This window comes from Pongo pygmaeus, chromosome 4 (assembly GCF_028885625.2).
Source record: "Pongo pygmaeus isolate AG05252 chromosome 4, NHGRI_mPonPyg2-v2.0_pri, whole genome shotgun sequence".
Taxonomy (NCBI): domain Eukaryota; kingdom Metazoa; phylum Chordata; class Mammalia; order Primates; family Hominidae; genus Pongo; species Pongo pygmaeus.
The window spans coordinates 113,522,446-113,537,745 of NC_072377.2; the positions used below are offsets into that span (position 1 = coordinate 113,522,446).

At 35.9% G+C, this 15,300-nt stretch overlaps 1 protein-coding gene across 5 annotated transcripts in view; it reads right to left on the reverse strand.

Annotated features, from left to right (window-relative positions):
- The window catches only part of PJA2 (praja ring finger ubiquitin ligase 2), a 71,072-nt gene that overhangs the window by 18,018 nt on the left and 37,754 nt on the right, over nucleotides 1-15,300 (reverse strand). For all 5 annotated transcript variants that reach the window (XM_063665122.1, XM_054489934.2, XM_054489932.2 and 2 more), the window contains 2 exons: nucleotides 11,052-11,237; nucleotides 5,590-5,772 (listed from right to left, as the gene is read on the reverse strand). In XM_063665122.1, the coding sequence (XP_063521192.1) occupies nucleotides 5,590-5,772; nucleotides 11,052-11,237 (369 nt within the window). The remainder of the gene's footprint in view (nucleotides 1-5,589; nucleotides 5,773-11,051; nucleotides 11,238-15,300) is intronic.

Here is a 15,300-nt window from a genome sequence, read left to right on the forward strand (position 1 = left end):
GACAAACTTGTTGACTTCCATATCCTATTTGAATATCATAGTCCTAAACATCCACAAACAACCTAGCTCAAAAATAGTTTTTATGTCAACCCATGTGCCGTAATTAAAATTACCCATCTGTTGCCAAGAGACACAGAAACGGTTCTTAAAAAGAGTATGTTATAGTTTAGCAGCATCTGGAAATCAAGTATCACATGATACAAAGCAACAGACATGCACATATAATCACAGATTTTGGAATTAATATTAAGAATTACTGAATCCATCCACCCTTGAAATACTGAAACTCCCTCATCTAGCAGTAAGATGTAGCACAAAGAGAAAGAGCCTGTAACTGACTCTTCCTTCATCTATAAAACAAATTAAATGAGTAGGTGTGCAAAGGTGCCTGGCACAGAGATGGCACCACAGTAGACATTCAAGAAACAGAAGAAACATTCCTTCCATGCAGAAAATACACTGCTTTCTAAGGTGGTATGTACCAGTGCGGGAGAGCACTACTAGAAGTTTAAAACATATGAAGTATTCCTACTTGTAACTTTTGCTCTGTTGCTGTAATTCTGCCTGCTGAAACAACATAAATTGTGTCTTCCTTCTCTGCAAAAAAACTCTTCAAACGATTGAAGACAACTATCTCCCCATGATTCTTTTCTTCTCCAGGCTAAGCAAATGTAGACACTCAAAGCATAATATCCAGTTGTAATTTGGCCACTACAAATAATCAGTTAAAAATTCTAAGATCATGTACTTGGCAGTCACCATGGTAATAACTGTTTCAGGCCAGGTGTGGTGGCTGTAATCCCTGTTAGGAACAGGCCCCCCCAAAATCTGGCCATAAACTGGCCCCAAAACTGGCCATAAACAAAATCTCTGCAGCACTGTGACATGTTCATGATGGCCATGATGGCCATAACGCCCATGCTAGAAGGTTGTGGGTTTTACGTTTACCGGAATGAGGGCAAGGAACACCTGGCCCGCCCACAGAGGAGAACCGCTTAAAGGCATTCTTAAACCACAAACAATAATAGCACGTGCCTTAAGGACATGCTTCTGCTGCAGATAACTAGCCCAACCCATCCCTTTATTTCTGCGCATCCCTTCGTTTCCCATAAAGGATACTTTTAGTTAATCTGTTATCTATAGAAACAATGCTAATGACTGGCTTGCTGTTAATAAATACGTGGGTAAATCTCTGTTTGGGGCTCTCAGCTCTGAAGGCTGTGAGACCCCTGATATCCCACTTCACACCTCTATATTTCTGTGTGTGTGTCTTTAATTGCTCTAGCACCACTGGGTTAGGGTCTCCCCAACCAAGCTGGTCTCAGCAAATCCCAGCACTTTGGGAGGCCGAGGTGGGTGGATCACTTTGAGCTCAGGAGTTCAAGACCAGCCTGGGCAACACAGCGAAAGCCCATATCTACAAAAAATACAAATATTAGCCAGGCATTGGTAGCTCATGCCTGTAGTCCCAGCTACTTGGGAGGCTGAGGCTGGAGAATGACTTGAGCCTGGGAAGCAGAGGCTGCAGTGAGTCAAGTTTGCGCCACTGCATTCCAGCTGAGGCAACAGAATGAGACCTTGTCTCAAAAAAAATATAAAACAAAAAACAAAAAATTGTTTCAGACAAGAACCACTAATAGGTGCTAAAACTAGTGGATGAAAGTTTGATAGTTTAAGAAGAAACAAGTTATTTACAGTCTCAAAGTATCTTCACGCTAGAAGCCTACTGACTATAGTTGACCGTTGAACAGGGGCTTGAGCTGGGTAGGTGGGTACCCTTAAACTCAGTTTTTTTTCCACCTCTGCCACCTCTGAGATAGCAAGACCAATCCCTCCTCTTCCTCCTCAGTTTACTACTCAACATGAAGACACCAAGGATGAAGACCTTTATGATGATCTACTTCCACTTAATGAAGAATAAATATATTTTCTCTCTTTATGATTTTCTTAACATTTTCTTTTCTCTAGCTTGCTTTATTGTAAGAATACAGTATATAATACATATCACATATAAAATATGTGGCAATCAACTGTTTATTTTATTATAAGGCTTCTGGTCAACAGTGGGCTATCAGTAGTTAACCTTCTGAAGAGTCAAAAGTTATGCTTGGATTTTCTAGGGATCAGCACCCCTAACCCCTGTGTTGTTCAAGGGTCAGCTGTATAAAAGGATAAATGACAACTGTAAAGAAATCTGAAAGATAACACCATAACCAAATCAAATTTTATATCACCAGTAATGGGTTGGTTTGACACCATGTGTTTTCTGATATGTACTGCAAAGGACAAAACACCACTTCTAGGGTGTTTCTGCTAAAAATTCACAACTCAAATCTATTCATGACAGACAAATACAACCTAAGGGACATTCTAAAAAATAAATGACCTGTACTTTTTAAAAATGTCAGAGTTATGAAAAACAAAGACTGAGGAAATGTCCACATTAAAAGAGACTAAAGAAACTTGTTAACTAAATACAATGAAAGATCTAATACAAAGATTAGACCAGAAAAAAATTTCTCTAACAGCACTGGTGGAACAACTACGAACATCTAAATAAGGTCTGTAGATTAGATAATATTGTATCAGCATTAATTTGCTGACTTTGACAGTTTTACTGTGTTATATAAGAAAATGGTCTTGGATGTCGGAAATTCATTCTAGAATAATTACAAGTAAAGAAAGGGACATCATGCCTGCAACTTACTCATAAGTGGGTCAGAAAAAAACCTTACTATAAGTATAAAGAAAGGAAAGACAGAATGGTAACACAAATGTGGTTTTAAAATGTTAACATTTAGGAAACCTTAGTGAAGGATATTCTTGTACTATTTTTGCCATGTTTCTGTAAGTATAAAATTATATCAAAATTATTTTTAAATTCTATTAAGCCACAGTTATATCCACACAGAATTAACTTCTCACAATCTTATTAGATTAATAAAAACTCAATTTCTTATTGGAAGACAGAGGAGTTAAGGAGTTATTAAAGAATAAACAAATGGTAGAGTTCGGATTTGTCTGTATCTAAAACGATGATTTCTCTGTGTCATTTCCTACCACACCAAGCTATCAGGTACTCTTGAGTATTTTGAACACTAATGCAACTTCAATGAAAACAAGTAAACAAACTTGATAGAGGGCTTTTTCCATTTTCCTTTAAATTAAATTAAGGAACCAAAAGGCTTCACTTTTTTCCTAAGCAGTGGCAAAACAAAAAAAAGTGTGCCAAAGTTTGACTTTAGAGACAAGAACTGCTGCTCTTTGCCATGGCTTTCCCCATAGCATGCTATTTTAATATGGAAATGAAACCACATTTTCACCTTATCAACCTTTAGACACTGCCACATAAATTAATATAGTACCACATAAGCAAATAATGAGGTGTTGACATAGAGCAACCTTCAAAATTTGTGTCTTAAAATTAATGCTAAAATGTTTTCTATAATTTAAAAAAAACTACTTTGAAGCTCTGGACATTTTGGGACCACTAGTAAGGTTTCTAAAACCTTAACACAACAGCCATATCTAGAAAGATCATCAGTGAATTAGAACCTAAAGTAATAGTTTCTCAAATTTAAGTTCAAATTATATTCAGAGGCTGGGCATGGTGGCTCACACCTGTAATCCCAGCACTTTAGGAGGCCGAGGAGGGTGGATCACTTGAGGTCAGGAGTTCGAGACCAGCCTGGGCAACATGGTGAAACCCTGTCTGTACTGAAAATACAAAAATTAGCCAGGTGTGGTGGCAGGCGCCTGTAATCCCAGCTACTTGGGAGGCTGGGGCAGGAAAATCACTTGAACCCGGGAGGCGGAGGTTGCAGTGAGCCGAGATCACACCACTGCACTCCAGCCTGGGCAACAGAACAAGACTCCATCTCAAACAAACTGTAAAACAAATTACATTCAGTAAAGACTTCCATTATTCCTTCAAATATTTAGGTAAAAAACAACCTTTTTGGAAGTATTTGGAAATATGTATCCATACCTTGAAAAATACTACACATCTCAGTAATGTCACCTCCAATTATTTGTCCTAAAGGAAAAACCAGAAGTATAGAACAAGTTTTATGGAGGATGGGGAAGAAAAAGTTCACTGCACTATTTCAATGAGTCAATAATCCATTAAATCTTAGTGCCCCTATAGGAAGAAGCATCTTCATAATGGAGCTGTAAAAAATTATTTTTAGAGTCTTGAAAATGTGCAACAGAAAACATTCCTTCATATGTAACCATAATTGCCTCCCAACATGCATAGATGATGCTAAACAGATGATTCTTTCAACTGCTGAACACTTTGAGGAATTACTTTGTATAATAGAGACAGAAGACTTCTGAATTAATAAGGAGTGCAGTAAAAAGGTAATGGGGAGACATAGAGAGGGAGGAAAAGAGAGAAGTATCAAGATCAGCAAGACTGGGACTAGGTAAAGCTACTTATTCTCCATAATGCATGGGAAACCAGAAAATGTGTTTTAGAGTATGAGAATGTTTAAGGTAGAATTACAAATTGCATGGCTGTAATGAAATCCCATTTCTATGTCCCCAAAATGGTGATAAAAGTCTGTTCTCCATACTTTTTTTCCCCCTTGGGGAGTAAGGATAGGAAAAGGCAAGGAAGATCTCAAGAAGATGTTCAGTTTCCCAGCTGTAACAATCTGGAGAAGTACAGAGAAGTAGCTAGCACACACAGAAAGAGAAATTAAAGACACAAAAGAGGCCTTAAAACATATGTTCTGGGAACCTGAAGAGATATCAGGAGATATAAATGAGTTTTTTCTTATTTATTTTTCTGAGTTTTCTGTAAAGGAATTTTAACTGGAAAAACAACACAAATTCTTAAAAATATATTTGCACAGAGAAAGAAACAAGTGTAAATACACCAAGATATCTTTTTTGCCCCAGAAAAAGTAAAAAAAAGGGATCAGTTAGGACATCCTTTCTACATCTCAATAGTTACCTGCTTTCAGTGAGCTACTATACACTTTAAAGAAAAACAGTTAAATTCTGAGCATTGTATCATAAGAAGTAACAATTCCACAATACACTTCACTTACATGTTACTTTCATTTGAAGCTGACTATTCTTTGTCAAGCATAAAGTAAATTAAATGCTTTCGACATCTCCTGGAAAGCAAAATTTTATCTTCCATATTTTACATACAGATAAGGAAAAGGAAGAACAGGGAAGGAAAACTATTCTTACGGTTTTCTGATTCAACCACAGGTTTTTAAATTGAAGTGGTATTCATTAAGAAGCTATTTTTGAAAGAATTATGCTAAGTGCTACAGGGCATATAAAGCAAAATTTTAAACGTCAGAAATCCAAAACTCAAAAAAAGTATATAAGTAACTAGGATGTAAGGTGAGCTTCAAGAGAGCTAAAGGTCAAAGGAAGAGGTCACTGACTGGAGGAAGTAGGAGAGGGTCCAACTAGGAAGGAACATTTGAAATGAGCTTTGAAGAAGAGGAGGACTAACAGATGGGAAAATTATAATATTTCTTAGCTAGCAGAGATTTAATTTTCATAAATTAGAATCATGAGCTCAAAGAGCCTAATTAAGCATCCTAATAAAATCTTGCTACATACCTCCAATCCACATCTAAGTCTTCACTCACACTGGAGTCATCCTCCAGGTTATTGTTACCATCCAACATGAAAGCTGGCTGTGCAAATTCATTGGCAGGTTCATTTCCCTCATCACTGCTGCTTTCATTGACTTCATTGTACTGTAACCAAGGAATTTCTCCCTCTTCCAAGGATGTCTGTTCCCTAGTACAAACATTTTAAAGTAAGAAAAAAATATTATTTTAAAACATACCATAACACTGTCTTTAATTCTATTCCATGCAAGTGGATTCTGTTGCGTTCTAAGCTCTTGGTACTTTTATAATTCTAAAAAACTGTCTTCCTTAACTGCAGAATTATGTAAAAAAGGAAAGAAATCAGTTATAGGGTCATATGTATACAGAAATAGTTCCTAATTACATAAGAACATATTTATTTGATTTACAAATTATCTATGCTGTTTTCTCCTTCTGTAGGAGAAACATAAGAAAAATCCATCCCTGACTACTTGAATTTTGAAACAATGCTCTTGAGTACTTTCCCTTCACAGTTAAAATCTGAATTCCTCAACCTGGCCTTCAAATTCCTACATAACACATGCTTTCTGCTCAGCCCACTTCTCCAACAGCATCTCTCATCACTCTTCCCCAGCTACTACGTGCCTACTGTTCTTTCTACTTTTGAAACACATGGAGATCATTTCTACCTTGGGGCCATTTCCTCTACCTAAAATGTTCTTGCACTGAATTTTTACTTTGCTACTTCCTTCTTGATGTTCATGTCAGATTATAAGTCACCTCCTCAGGGAGGCCTGTCTTGAACATTCAGTTTAAATAGCTCTCCAGTTACTAACTACCACATAACTCTGCTTATTTAAATTATAAAATTTATTTTTGTTTAACATTTTCTTATTTGTTTACTGTCAGTCTACTCCTACTAGCAACTAACTAAACAGGAACAGAGACACACAAATCAATGGTACAGATCAAGAAAATAAGGAGGAGATAAAGGAAGCATTTCAAAACAGGAAGAAAAAAAACGACTCATTAGGCTAGGTGCAGTGGCTCACCCCTATAATCCCAGCACTTTGGGAGTCCGAGGCAGGCAGATCACTTGAGGCCAGGAGTTTGAGACCAGCCTGGACAACATAGTGAAACGCTGTCTCTACTAAAAGTACAAAAAATTAGCTGGGTGCATGCCTAATTCCATCTACTCAGGAAGCTGAGGCATGAGAATTGCTTGAACTCAGGAGGCAGAGGTTGCAGTGAGCTGAGATCACACCACTGCACTCCAGCCTGGGCAACAGAGCGAGACTCTGTCTCCAAAAACAAAAACTAAAAAGGACTCATCAACAAAATGTACTGGGACAACTGGGTATTCACCCGCAGGGAGGTAGGTTAAATCCCTTAAATAAACTTTAGCTATACTTTTTTGAAGTACATGTGTATATGCACCCCCACCCTCACTTAAACAATGAGTACCAGAAGAGTCATGAGGAAATTTTATAAAAATTTCAGTGTCAGTCTAAGCATGACATAAAACCCTGAAGTCACAAACAGACTGATAAATTCTACAACGCTCACATTAAAGAAAACACTCATGGAAAAGTCAAAACACCAAAAATTTGGACACAAAACTCAAACTGAGAAAAGTGAACTATAATACAAGAGAGACAAACGGCTTTTCCTTAATAAATAGAAGCTTAAAATGTAAAAATAAACTGTAAGAAAAAGATCAATATATATCAACAGAAAGGAGGCAAAGGATATAATTAGTTGGCAGAAAAGGAAATTCAAATAGCCCTTAAATATATAAAGAGATGCTCTGCCTCATTTATAATAAGCAAAATGCAAATTAAAACAACTGAACTATGTTTCAACTATTAGCAAAAATAAAAAATTCTGATAATACCCTGTGTGTTGGTGAAGCTTTGAAGAAAGCTTTGAAGAAAGGCAATTCATATAGTGTTAGTAAGAAAGTGACTAATTTAAGTTCTTTGTAGAGAAACTGGCAATAGCTATAGATTAGGTTTATGCATACTCACTGACGTAGTGGTTTGGCTTCCAGTTATTTCTCCTAAACAAGTATGTACAATGTGTTTATTTTTTCTTCAGCATTACTTACAATAGCCAAAACTGTCTACCAAATGAAACTGGTATACTCATGTAGTATTATACAGTAAGTTCTGACTTAACTTTATACCAGCTTCTTAGAATCTGTGACTTTAAGCAAAACAAGGTAGAACTATGCAGACTTAAAATGAATAAAGGAAATCTATATGAATATGGAACAATCTAAAAAACCGATCTATAAACAAAACAAATAACAAAAGCAAGGTGTACACATATGTCTACACGATGTGCTACCAGTTGCATAAAAAAATGAAATGGAATGTGTACACATATATGCTTTTATGTGTACAGAAGATCTTTAGAAGTTCAAAAAGGAAGCTGGTTATAATGGTTTTTAATTGGTCTTTCCATACTGTCTAAACTCACTTTTTATTGTTGTACGAATCCTTATTTTTAAAACAACTGTAATTTCATCTGTTTATCAAGAGAAGTTCAACCAGAAATAGCTACCCAAGCAATAAACTGTTAGCAATTCATTAAATATTTCCAAAGCACTCAAACTTGTGTCATTAATCTGTATTCGCTCTTACTGGTATTTCAGAAACCATCCCTTTAATTATGCAAAGCACAGTAGTGAAAAGAATTTTTTTAGTTTCATGAGTCATGTGACCAATTATTAAGGAGTCACACAGTTGTTTGTATATTTAGCCTAAAGATAGCTAAAACTAACAGATGTTTAGCGGATGCTTAACAAATTTTAAAACCTTGAAGGTTTTCTTAATTTCAACCAAAGTACAGGTTACTTTCTCCCTTTGGTCAAAGCTCTATTGGTGTCTATCTAGACAACTCAAGCTTTTGAAAATGTACTAATTTATTCCCATTTTTTATTCTTCTTTCTGTTCCATCCCAGATATTAGAAGTTTTTTCGGCCTAGATTTAATTAGGTTGTCATAATTATGCAATTGACATTTGGTGTACTACATCATTCTGAATGAAATACGTCATTCTGAATGCAAAATATATTAATTGGAAAGAGACTTGTGATCTACACACATCATGGTAATAAAAAACTACCTTACTAAATAGTCTGAATCACTGTTAGAAAATAAAATCTAGGTTAGAGAAAATAAATATGTAATCATAGATTCATCAAAACAAGGCTGCTAGCCCTAAGAGCAAGTCTAAGGATGAAAAATGTGTGAGTAAAACCATAATTTGGCACTACAGTAATGTAAAAGACTAATTTTTGAAAAACTGGGCTTCTTAAACTACCAACATTCAATATCTCTGCTCTTGCTTTTTCTTTTGCCTAGAAAGTTCTCTCTGAACCCTAATTCTCATCTTTAAGAACTTAGCTCAAAAGTCAATTCCAAAGAGACGTCATCAATGACCACTTTAATATCTTCATCATTTACCTTCTTTCACATTACTGTTCCCTTCACAGTAATCATCACATGTGTAATGTACTGGGTTTGTATCTTGGTTATCATCTGCCTTTCCTACTACAATGTAAGCTTCATGAAGGAATGTTATTTGTCTTTGTTTACTGATATAACGTCAATATCTAACACAATGCCTGGCACAAAGTAAATGCTCAATAAATATTTGCTGAGTGAGTAATTACTAACACAAATGACATATGAATAATTTATACTTAGTAAACTAAACTAACAGTGATTAAAGGCAATCATATATAAAATCATAAGCCAGGTGCGCTGGCTCACGCCTGTAATCCCAGCACTTTGGGAGGCCAAGGCAGGCAGATCACCTGAGGTCAGGAGTTCAAGACCAGCCTGGCCAACATGGTGAAACCCCGTCTCTACTAAATATACAAAAATTAGCCAGGCATGGTGGTGGGTACCTGTAGTCCCAGCTACTCAGGAGGCTGAGGCAGGACAATCTCTTGAACCTGGGAGATGGAGGTTTCAGTGAGCCGAGATGGTACCACTGCACTCCAGCCTGGGCGACAGAGAGCAAGACTCCATCTCAAAAAATATATATATATATTTATGATATATATTTATGATATATATATATCTCTCTCATGAAGAGGAAAAAAATGCCACCTCAACCTACCACTGTCGAAACCAATTATGTTTGTGAATTTCTTTCTTTATAGATTTTTCTATATATTTTATTCCTAGATTTTCTTATAGGATTAATCTCAAGCTGAAAATGTATATGCTTTGAGAAGTACAAGTTTTAATATTAGTCTAGACTGAAAAAGTTCTTTTTCTAAAAAAAAAAAAAACATAATTTACCAAAATAGTTCCCATGAGACTAAGAATTAGAACCAATTATCATAGAAAAAAATTAAATTATCAAAAAGATATTCTCCTATAATAAAACAAGAGGCCTAGATGGTTTCACAAGGGAATACTAACAAACTTTAAAGGAATAAATAAGCTATTTAAGCAACAGATGCAAAGGACAGAAAAAGAAAAAGCATACACATCCTTTTAGCAAAGCACGTACCAAACTGATATTGAAACAAAAAACTAAAAGACAATTTGCACCTAGGAATCTCAATATAAAAATCCCATGTAAAATATTAGAATCCAGCAGCCCATTAAAATAACAATAAACGATGACTGTGATCAGATTTGGTTTATTTCAAGGAGCAAGGGAAGCTGAACATTAGCAAATCTAATTATAGAATAATTCTTCATGATCAGGGCAAAAGTAAAAAACCATCATGATCATTTCCATTGATGCTGAAAAGACTTTAATAAAATTCAACAAACATTCTTGCTAGAAACCCATAAAATAGTAAAAGGTTGGAAGACAGCTGTACCCATTCATTTACATCTTGTCTATGGCTACTTTTATACTGCAACAGTAGAGGTGAGTAGCTGCAACAAAGACTGGACACAAAGCCATAAATATTTATTATCTAGCCCTTCATGGTATGTTTAACAACCTTACAGTACTAGAGCTTTCCCATTAAAATGAGGAAAGAACAAAAATGTTTATCATCAATCACTGATATTTTGGAGATCTCATCCAACGCAATTAGACAAGAATATGAACACTAGCTTTTGCAACTAACTGTCTCCATTTCTGTGAATGAATCACTGATATCCCTCTTGAGGCTGTCCTTTCTCCCTTGAGCAATGACAGTGCTAATTCACCCATTCCTAACTTAACCAAAATGACATTTTAGGTGCCCAACTTTTCTTATTAAAGCAAAGTGGAGACATATATTGTATCTCAATAGAGGATACTGAAATTATCAGTATTTTCAACTTAATTGTTCTTTTTAAAATACCAAAAGCATAATGAAAAAATCAGGGGGGACTATTGGTTCTACATAGGCTTATAAATACAATTAATGGCATATCCAACATTTGAATGTAATATATACCACTCTGGTACAATATACAGAAAAATAAATCTCACTGTTGAACATACCCTTCCTGAAGAGATAATTCTTGGTTTTCTTCTTCAGGGCCACTGCTATCACTCTGTAGCTCAGGTTCATTCTCATCTTTTCCTGGCAGAGTCTCCCAGCTTTCATCACTTGAGGATTGATCTTTTTCTGTACCAGAAAATCGATGAGGCAAAGAAGCAGACCATTCCCCATCACTGCATTCAGAACTGCAAATCAGAAGAGAAATAAACTATCATAATGTGTTCAGTTATTTTTATCATTTGGGGTGTTAACTAGATGATAGGTTTGGATCTGTGTCCCCACTAAATCTCATGTTGAACTGTAATCCAAAATGTTGGAGATGGAGCCTGGTGGGAGGTGACTGCATCATGGGGGTGGATCCTTCATGAAGAGTTTAGCATTATCCCCTTGGTACCGTTCTTGTGATATTGAGTTTTCACCAGATCTGGTTGTTTAAAAGTGTGTGGCACCTCCCCTCTCATTCTTTCTTACACCTGCTCCTGCCAAGTGAGAAGCCTTGTTCCTGCTCTGCCTTCCACCATGACTGAAAGCTTCCTGAGGCACCCCCAAGAAGCAGAAGCCACTATGCTTCCTGTACAGCCTGCTGAACTATGAGCCAATTAAACTTCTTTTCTTTATAAATTACCCAGTCTCAGGTGTTTATTTACAGCAATGCAAAGATGAACTAATACACCAGACATCATAGTATAGAGTGGAGTGTTGATGCTACATATGTTTGTCAGGTGCTAATTCAATCTTCAGACTATTAAACAAATAAATGCATGCAGTAGAGTGTGACTCTTTGAAAAGAATATGGCATATGGCAAGTTATGGAATATATCACTTTACTTTTTCTTTCACTACATCCATAGTACCTAGATAGGGGCTTGTCATATTTTAGACATATTTCTAAATAAATTTTTAAATACAATTTGGTAATCTTAAATGCTACCTGGAATAAATGTAAGTAGACTTACTGCATATCTAACATGACTAAAACAACTTTCAAATTACATACGGACAACTAATGACATATTTTCTATGAATAAATTTCTACTATTACCATGTAATAAAAAGTTAACTGTCTTTTTCCTTCCTTTTTCCCAAAGAACTTTTCAAGAAGTGACATTCAAATGCATAAAAAGCAGTACCGGCAAAACTTTACTGTCCTTAGGTAGGACTATGAATACAAAATAAATTTCAGTTCAGGCCGGGCATGGTGGCTCACACCTATAAATCCCAGCACTTTGGGAGGCTGAGGTGGGCAGATCACCTGAGGTCGGGAGTTCGAGAGCAGCCTGACCAACATAGAGAAACCCCGTCTCTGCTAAAAATACAAAATTTGCTGGGCGTGGTGCTGCACGCCTGTAATCCCAGCTACTCAGGAGGCTGAGGCAGGAGTTCGGCTTGAACTTGGGAGGTGGAGGTTGCAGTGAGCAGAGATCGCGCCATCGCACTCCAGCCTGGGCAACAGGAGTGAAACTCCCTCTCAAAAAAAAAAAGAAGCACAGAAAATTATTTTTGATTACATTTAGCTTTAGCCAATTTGGTTACAATTAACTACTCTTAGTTTTTAAAGAATTAGTCCTCTTATACTACCAAAGGCTAAAATATTACTTATCAATGTTGAAAATAAGTCTTAAATGCCCCCTCCAACCATATCAACCATTCTGGTTAAGAATCTCCTCAAAGATTTCTCTATGTTCACCAGACTTGGAAAATCAAAAATAACAATTTTAGTTTACATTTTTGAAAGGAAGTGATAATTGGTAGGAAATTACATTTTTTAATGATTATTATGTCATTAATACACAGTTAGTGATTTCCTTTATTAACAGACGCACTCAAAAGATCAAAATGCTATTAACAAACAGTAGCACTAATCTAAGCTCTGAGAAGTTTACTAGAAGCAAAAATATAAAATCAACTGCCAATTTCCAGTAAACAATGGATGGCAGGGCACTAACATCCCGGAGAAGGAAAGCTATAAACCCTAGGCATAGAAACTAAAAGGTGTTCTTTCAGCTGGGTCTAAGCCAAAGTTCCTTGCATTCTGTACAATTTTCTGTGACCCAAAGAATAATCTAATATAAACAATTTCTAGACTTATATAAGTATTAAAATCCAACACAGAAAGTAGTTTTAAAGGAGCTTATTGAGCTAAGTTTCCTTGACTAAGAACCTTCTAAAATTCAAAGCTAAATTACCAACTCCTATTGTAATATGTCTTTAACAATTAGGGTAAGATTTCTATATAAATTTGTGGCAATTCTTAACATATATAAAAGAGAAGCTCAGTTTTAAAAAAAAAATTTTCACTCAGAATATGATCCTGTCCAAAGAGATAACATTAAAAAGTCCTCACTTTTCCATATTAATCAAATAACTCATGGAATATCTCTAAACTTCAATAAAAGAGGAATGTCTATGATCAATAATCAAGAAGCCTATGTTATGGATTGGGAAACTACTACAGGCTTGGGTTCAAACCTGACTCTGCTGCCTGTTTTTTAATGGTTTGTGAGCTAAAAATGGTTTTTACATGTTTATCTTTAATTTTGCCTCTTAGTCACCAAAGCCTAAAATATTTACCATCTGCTCCTTTAAGAAAAAGTTTGCAGACCCCAGGCCTATATCATTATTACTCATGATACCTAACCCTCAATGCTAAGGAGATAACTTTTAAATGTATATCCCCAGCCAGCCCCAACCATCACACTAAGCTTTCGCAATCACTAACTACTCTCTAAGCATTTTAAGATTTTTCACCTTCCTTGTCAAAAATTCCATTATAAAATTCATCTGTCAGATGAATCCCTCTCCTGATTTGTTATCTTTTAATGCTATCACCATGCTCTCATTCTGGAAACACTTATTTTTTGACTCTTCACAAACTCCCCACATTCAAATCCTTTCTTATTTCCATTCTTTCTCTGCACAATGGCTCTTGTAGTCTAGCTCCTTTTTCTCCGTTTCTCCTAAAATGTAAAACCCTAGTTCAAATGCTTTTCTCCAAATTAGACCTATATAGTCAATTATTAATTGGTGTTCCTAAATTTAATTCCACTCCCTCAAAATGCATTCTGAATACTACCATCACTTCAATTTACACATCAAACAGTATGTTTATAGTATTACTCCAAAAAACCTTCAACAGCTCTTTTTTCCTAATGCTACGGCTTTAGTTTCACAAAGAAGCCATTTGCCTATCACTCTCACAATTTTTGCTGCAGTTGCACATTAACCCTCTGTCTTAAGGTACAATAGTTGAGAATACAGGTCCTGGTCAGCTTGCCTGGATTTGAATCTACCACTTATAAGCTATGAAAACCTCTCTATGCCTTTTTAGCCTCACATATCAGGTGAATACAACAACGGTATTTAATAGTTCACTGGGTTCATGTAAAGAGTAAGTGAGTTAATATATATAAAACATTTTAACAATGCCTGATAAATAATGAGCCATCAATAACTGTTAGCAAATCTTTTTTTAACATTTTTTTAAACTCAAATACATTTAGTTAGGATAAGCAACAGCCATTAAGTCCTGAATTTGATGTGCTACCTATATTTTCTTAATTTCCATTAACATGAATACGTAATGATTAAATTAAAAACATTGTGTACCACTTAATATATTTTACCCACTTTGGAAATAGTGACCTATAGAATAAAAAGTTAAATGTCTTTGAATAACACTTATAATTTACTGCTATCTGATCCCAGTACTTTCTTGCATCCAACTCATGAATGCTCTATTTCAAATAGTGTCCTCCAAGTGGACATTCTTGCCATCAGGAATATCTTTACAATCACTTCACCTTTTCCCCACTTCCAAGCACAGATCAGACTCTATTTCTTTCAAGACCTTCCTATATAAAATCATTTTTTTTGTTTTTTAATTATTTCATGAACTAGACTTCTTGTTTACTCAGTGCAGCTCACTACAACACAGCTGCTTCTTTAACATTGCAATTATTTTTCATAATAGTGCAGAGAAATCAAAGAAAATGGGTACTGAGAAAAGACAAATGGATGTGGAAATTAGGAGGTCACCACTGACATTAAAGAATATAGGGCCGGGTACGGTGGCTCATGCCTGTAATCCCAGCACTTTGGGAGGTCGAGGCAGGTGGATCACCTGAGGTCGGGAGTTCGAGACCAGCCTAAGCAACATGGAGAAACCTGGTCTCTACTAAAAATACAAAATTAGCTGGGTGTGGTGGCGCATGCCTGTAATCCCAGCTACTCAGGAGGCTGAGGCAGGAG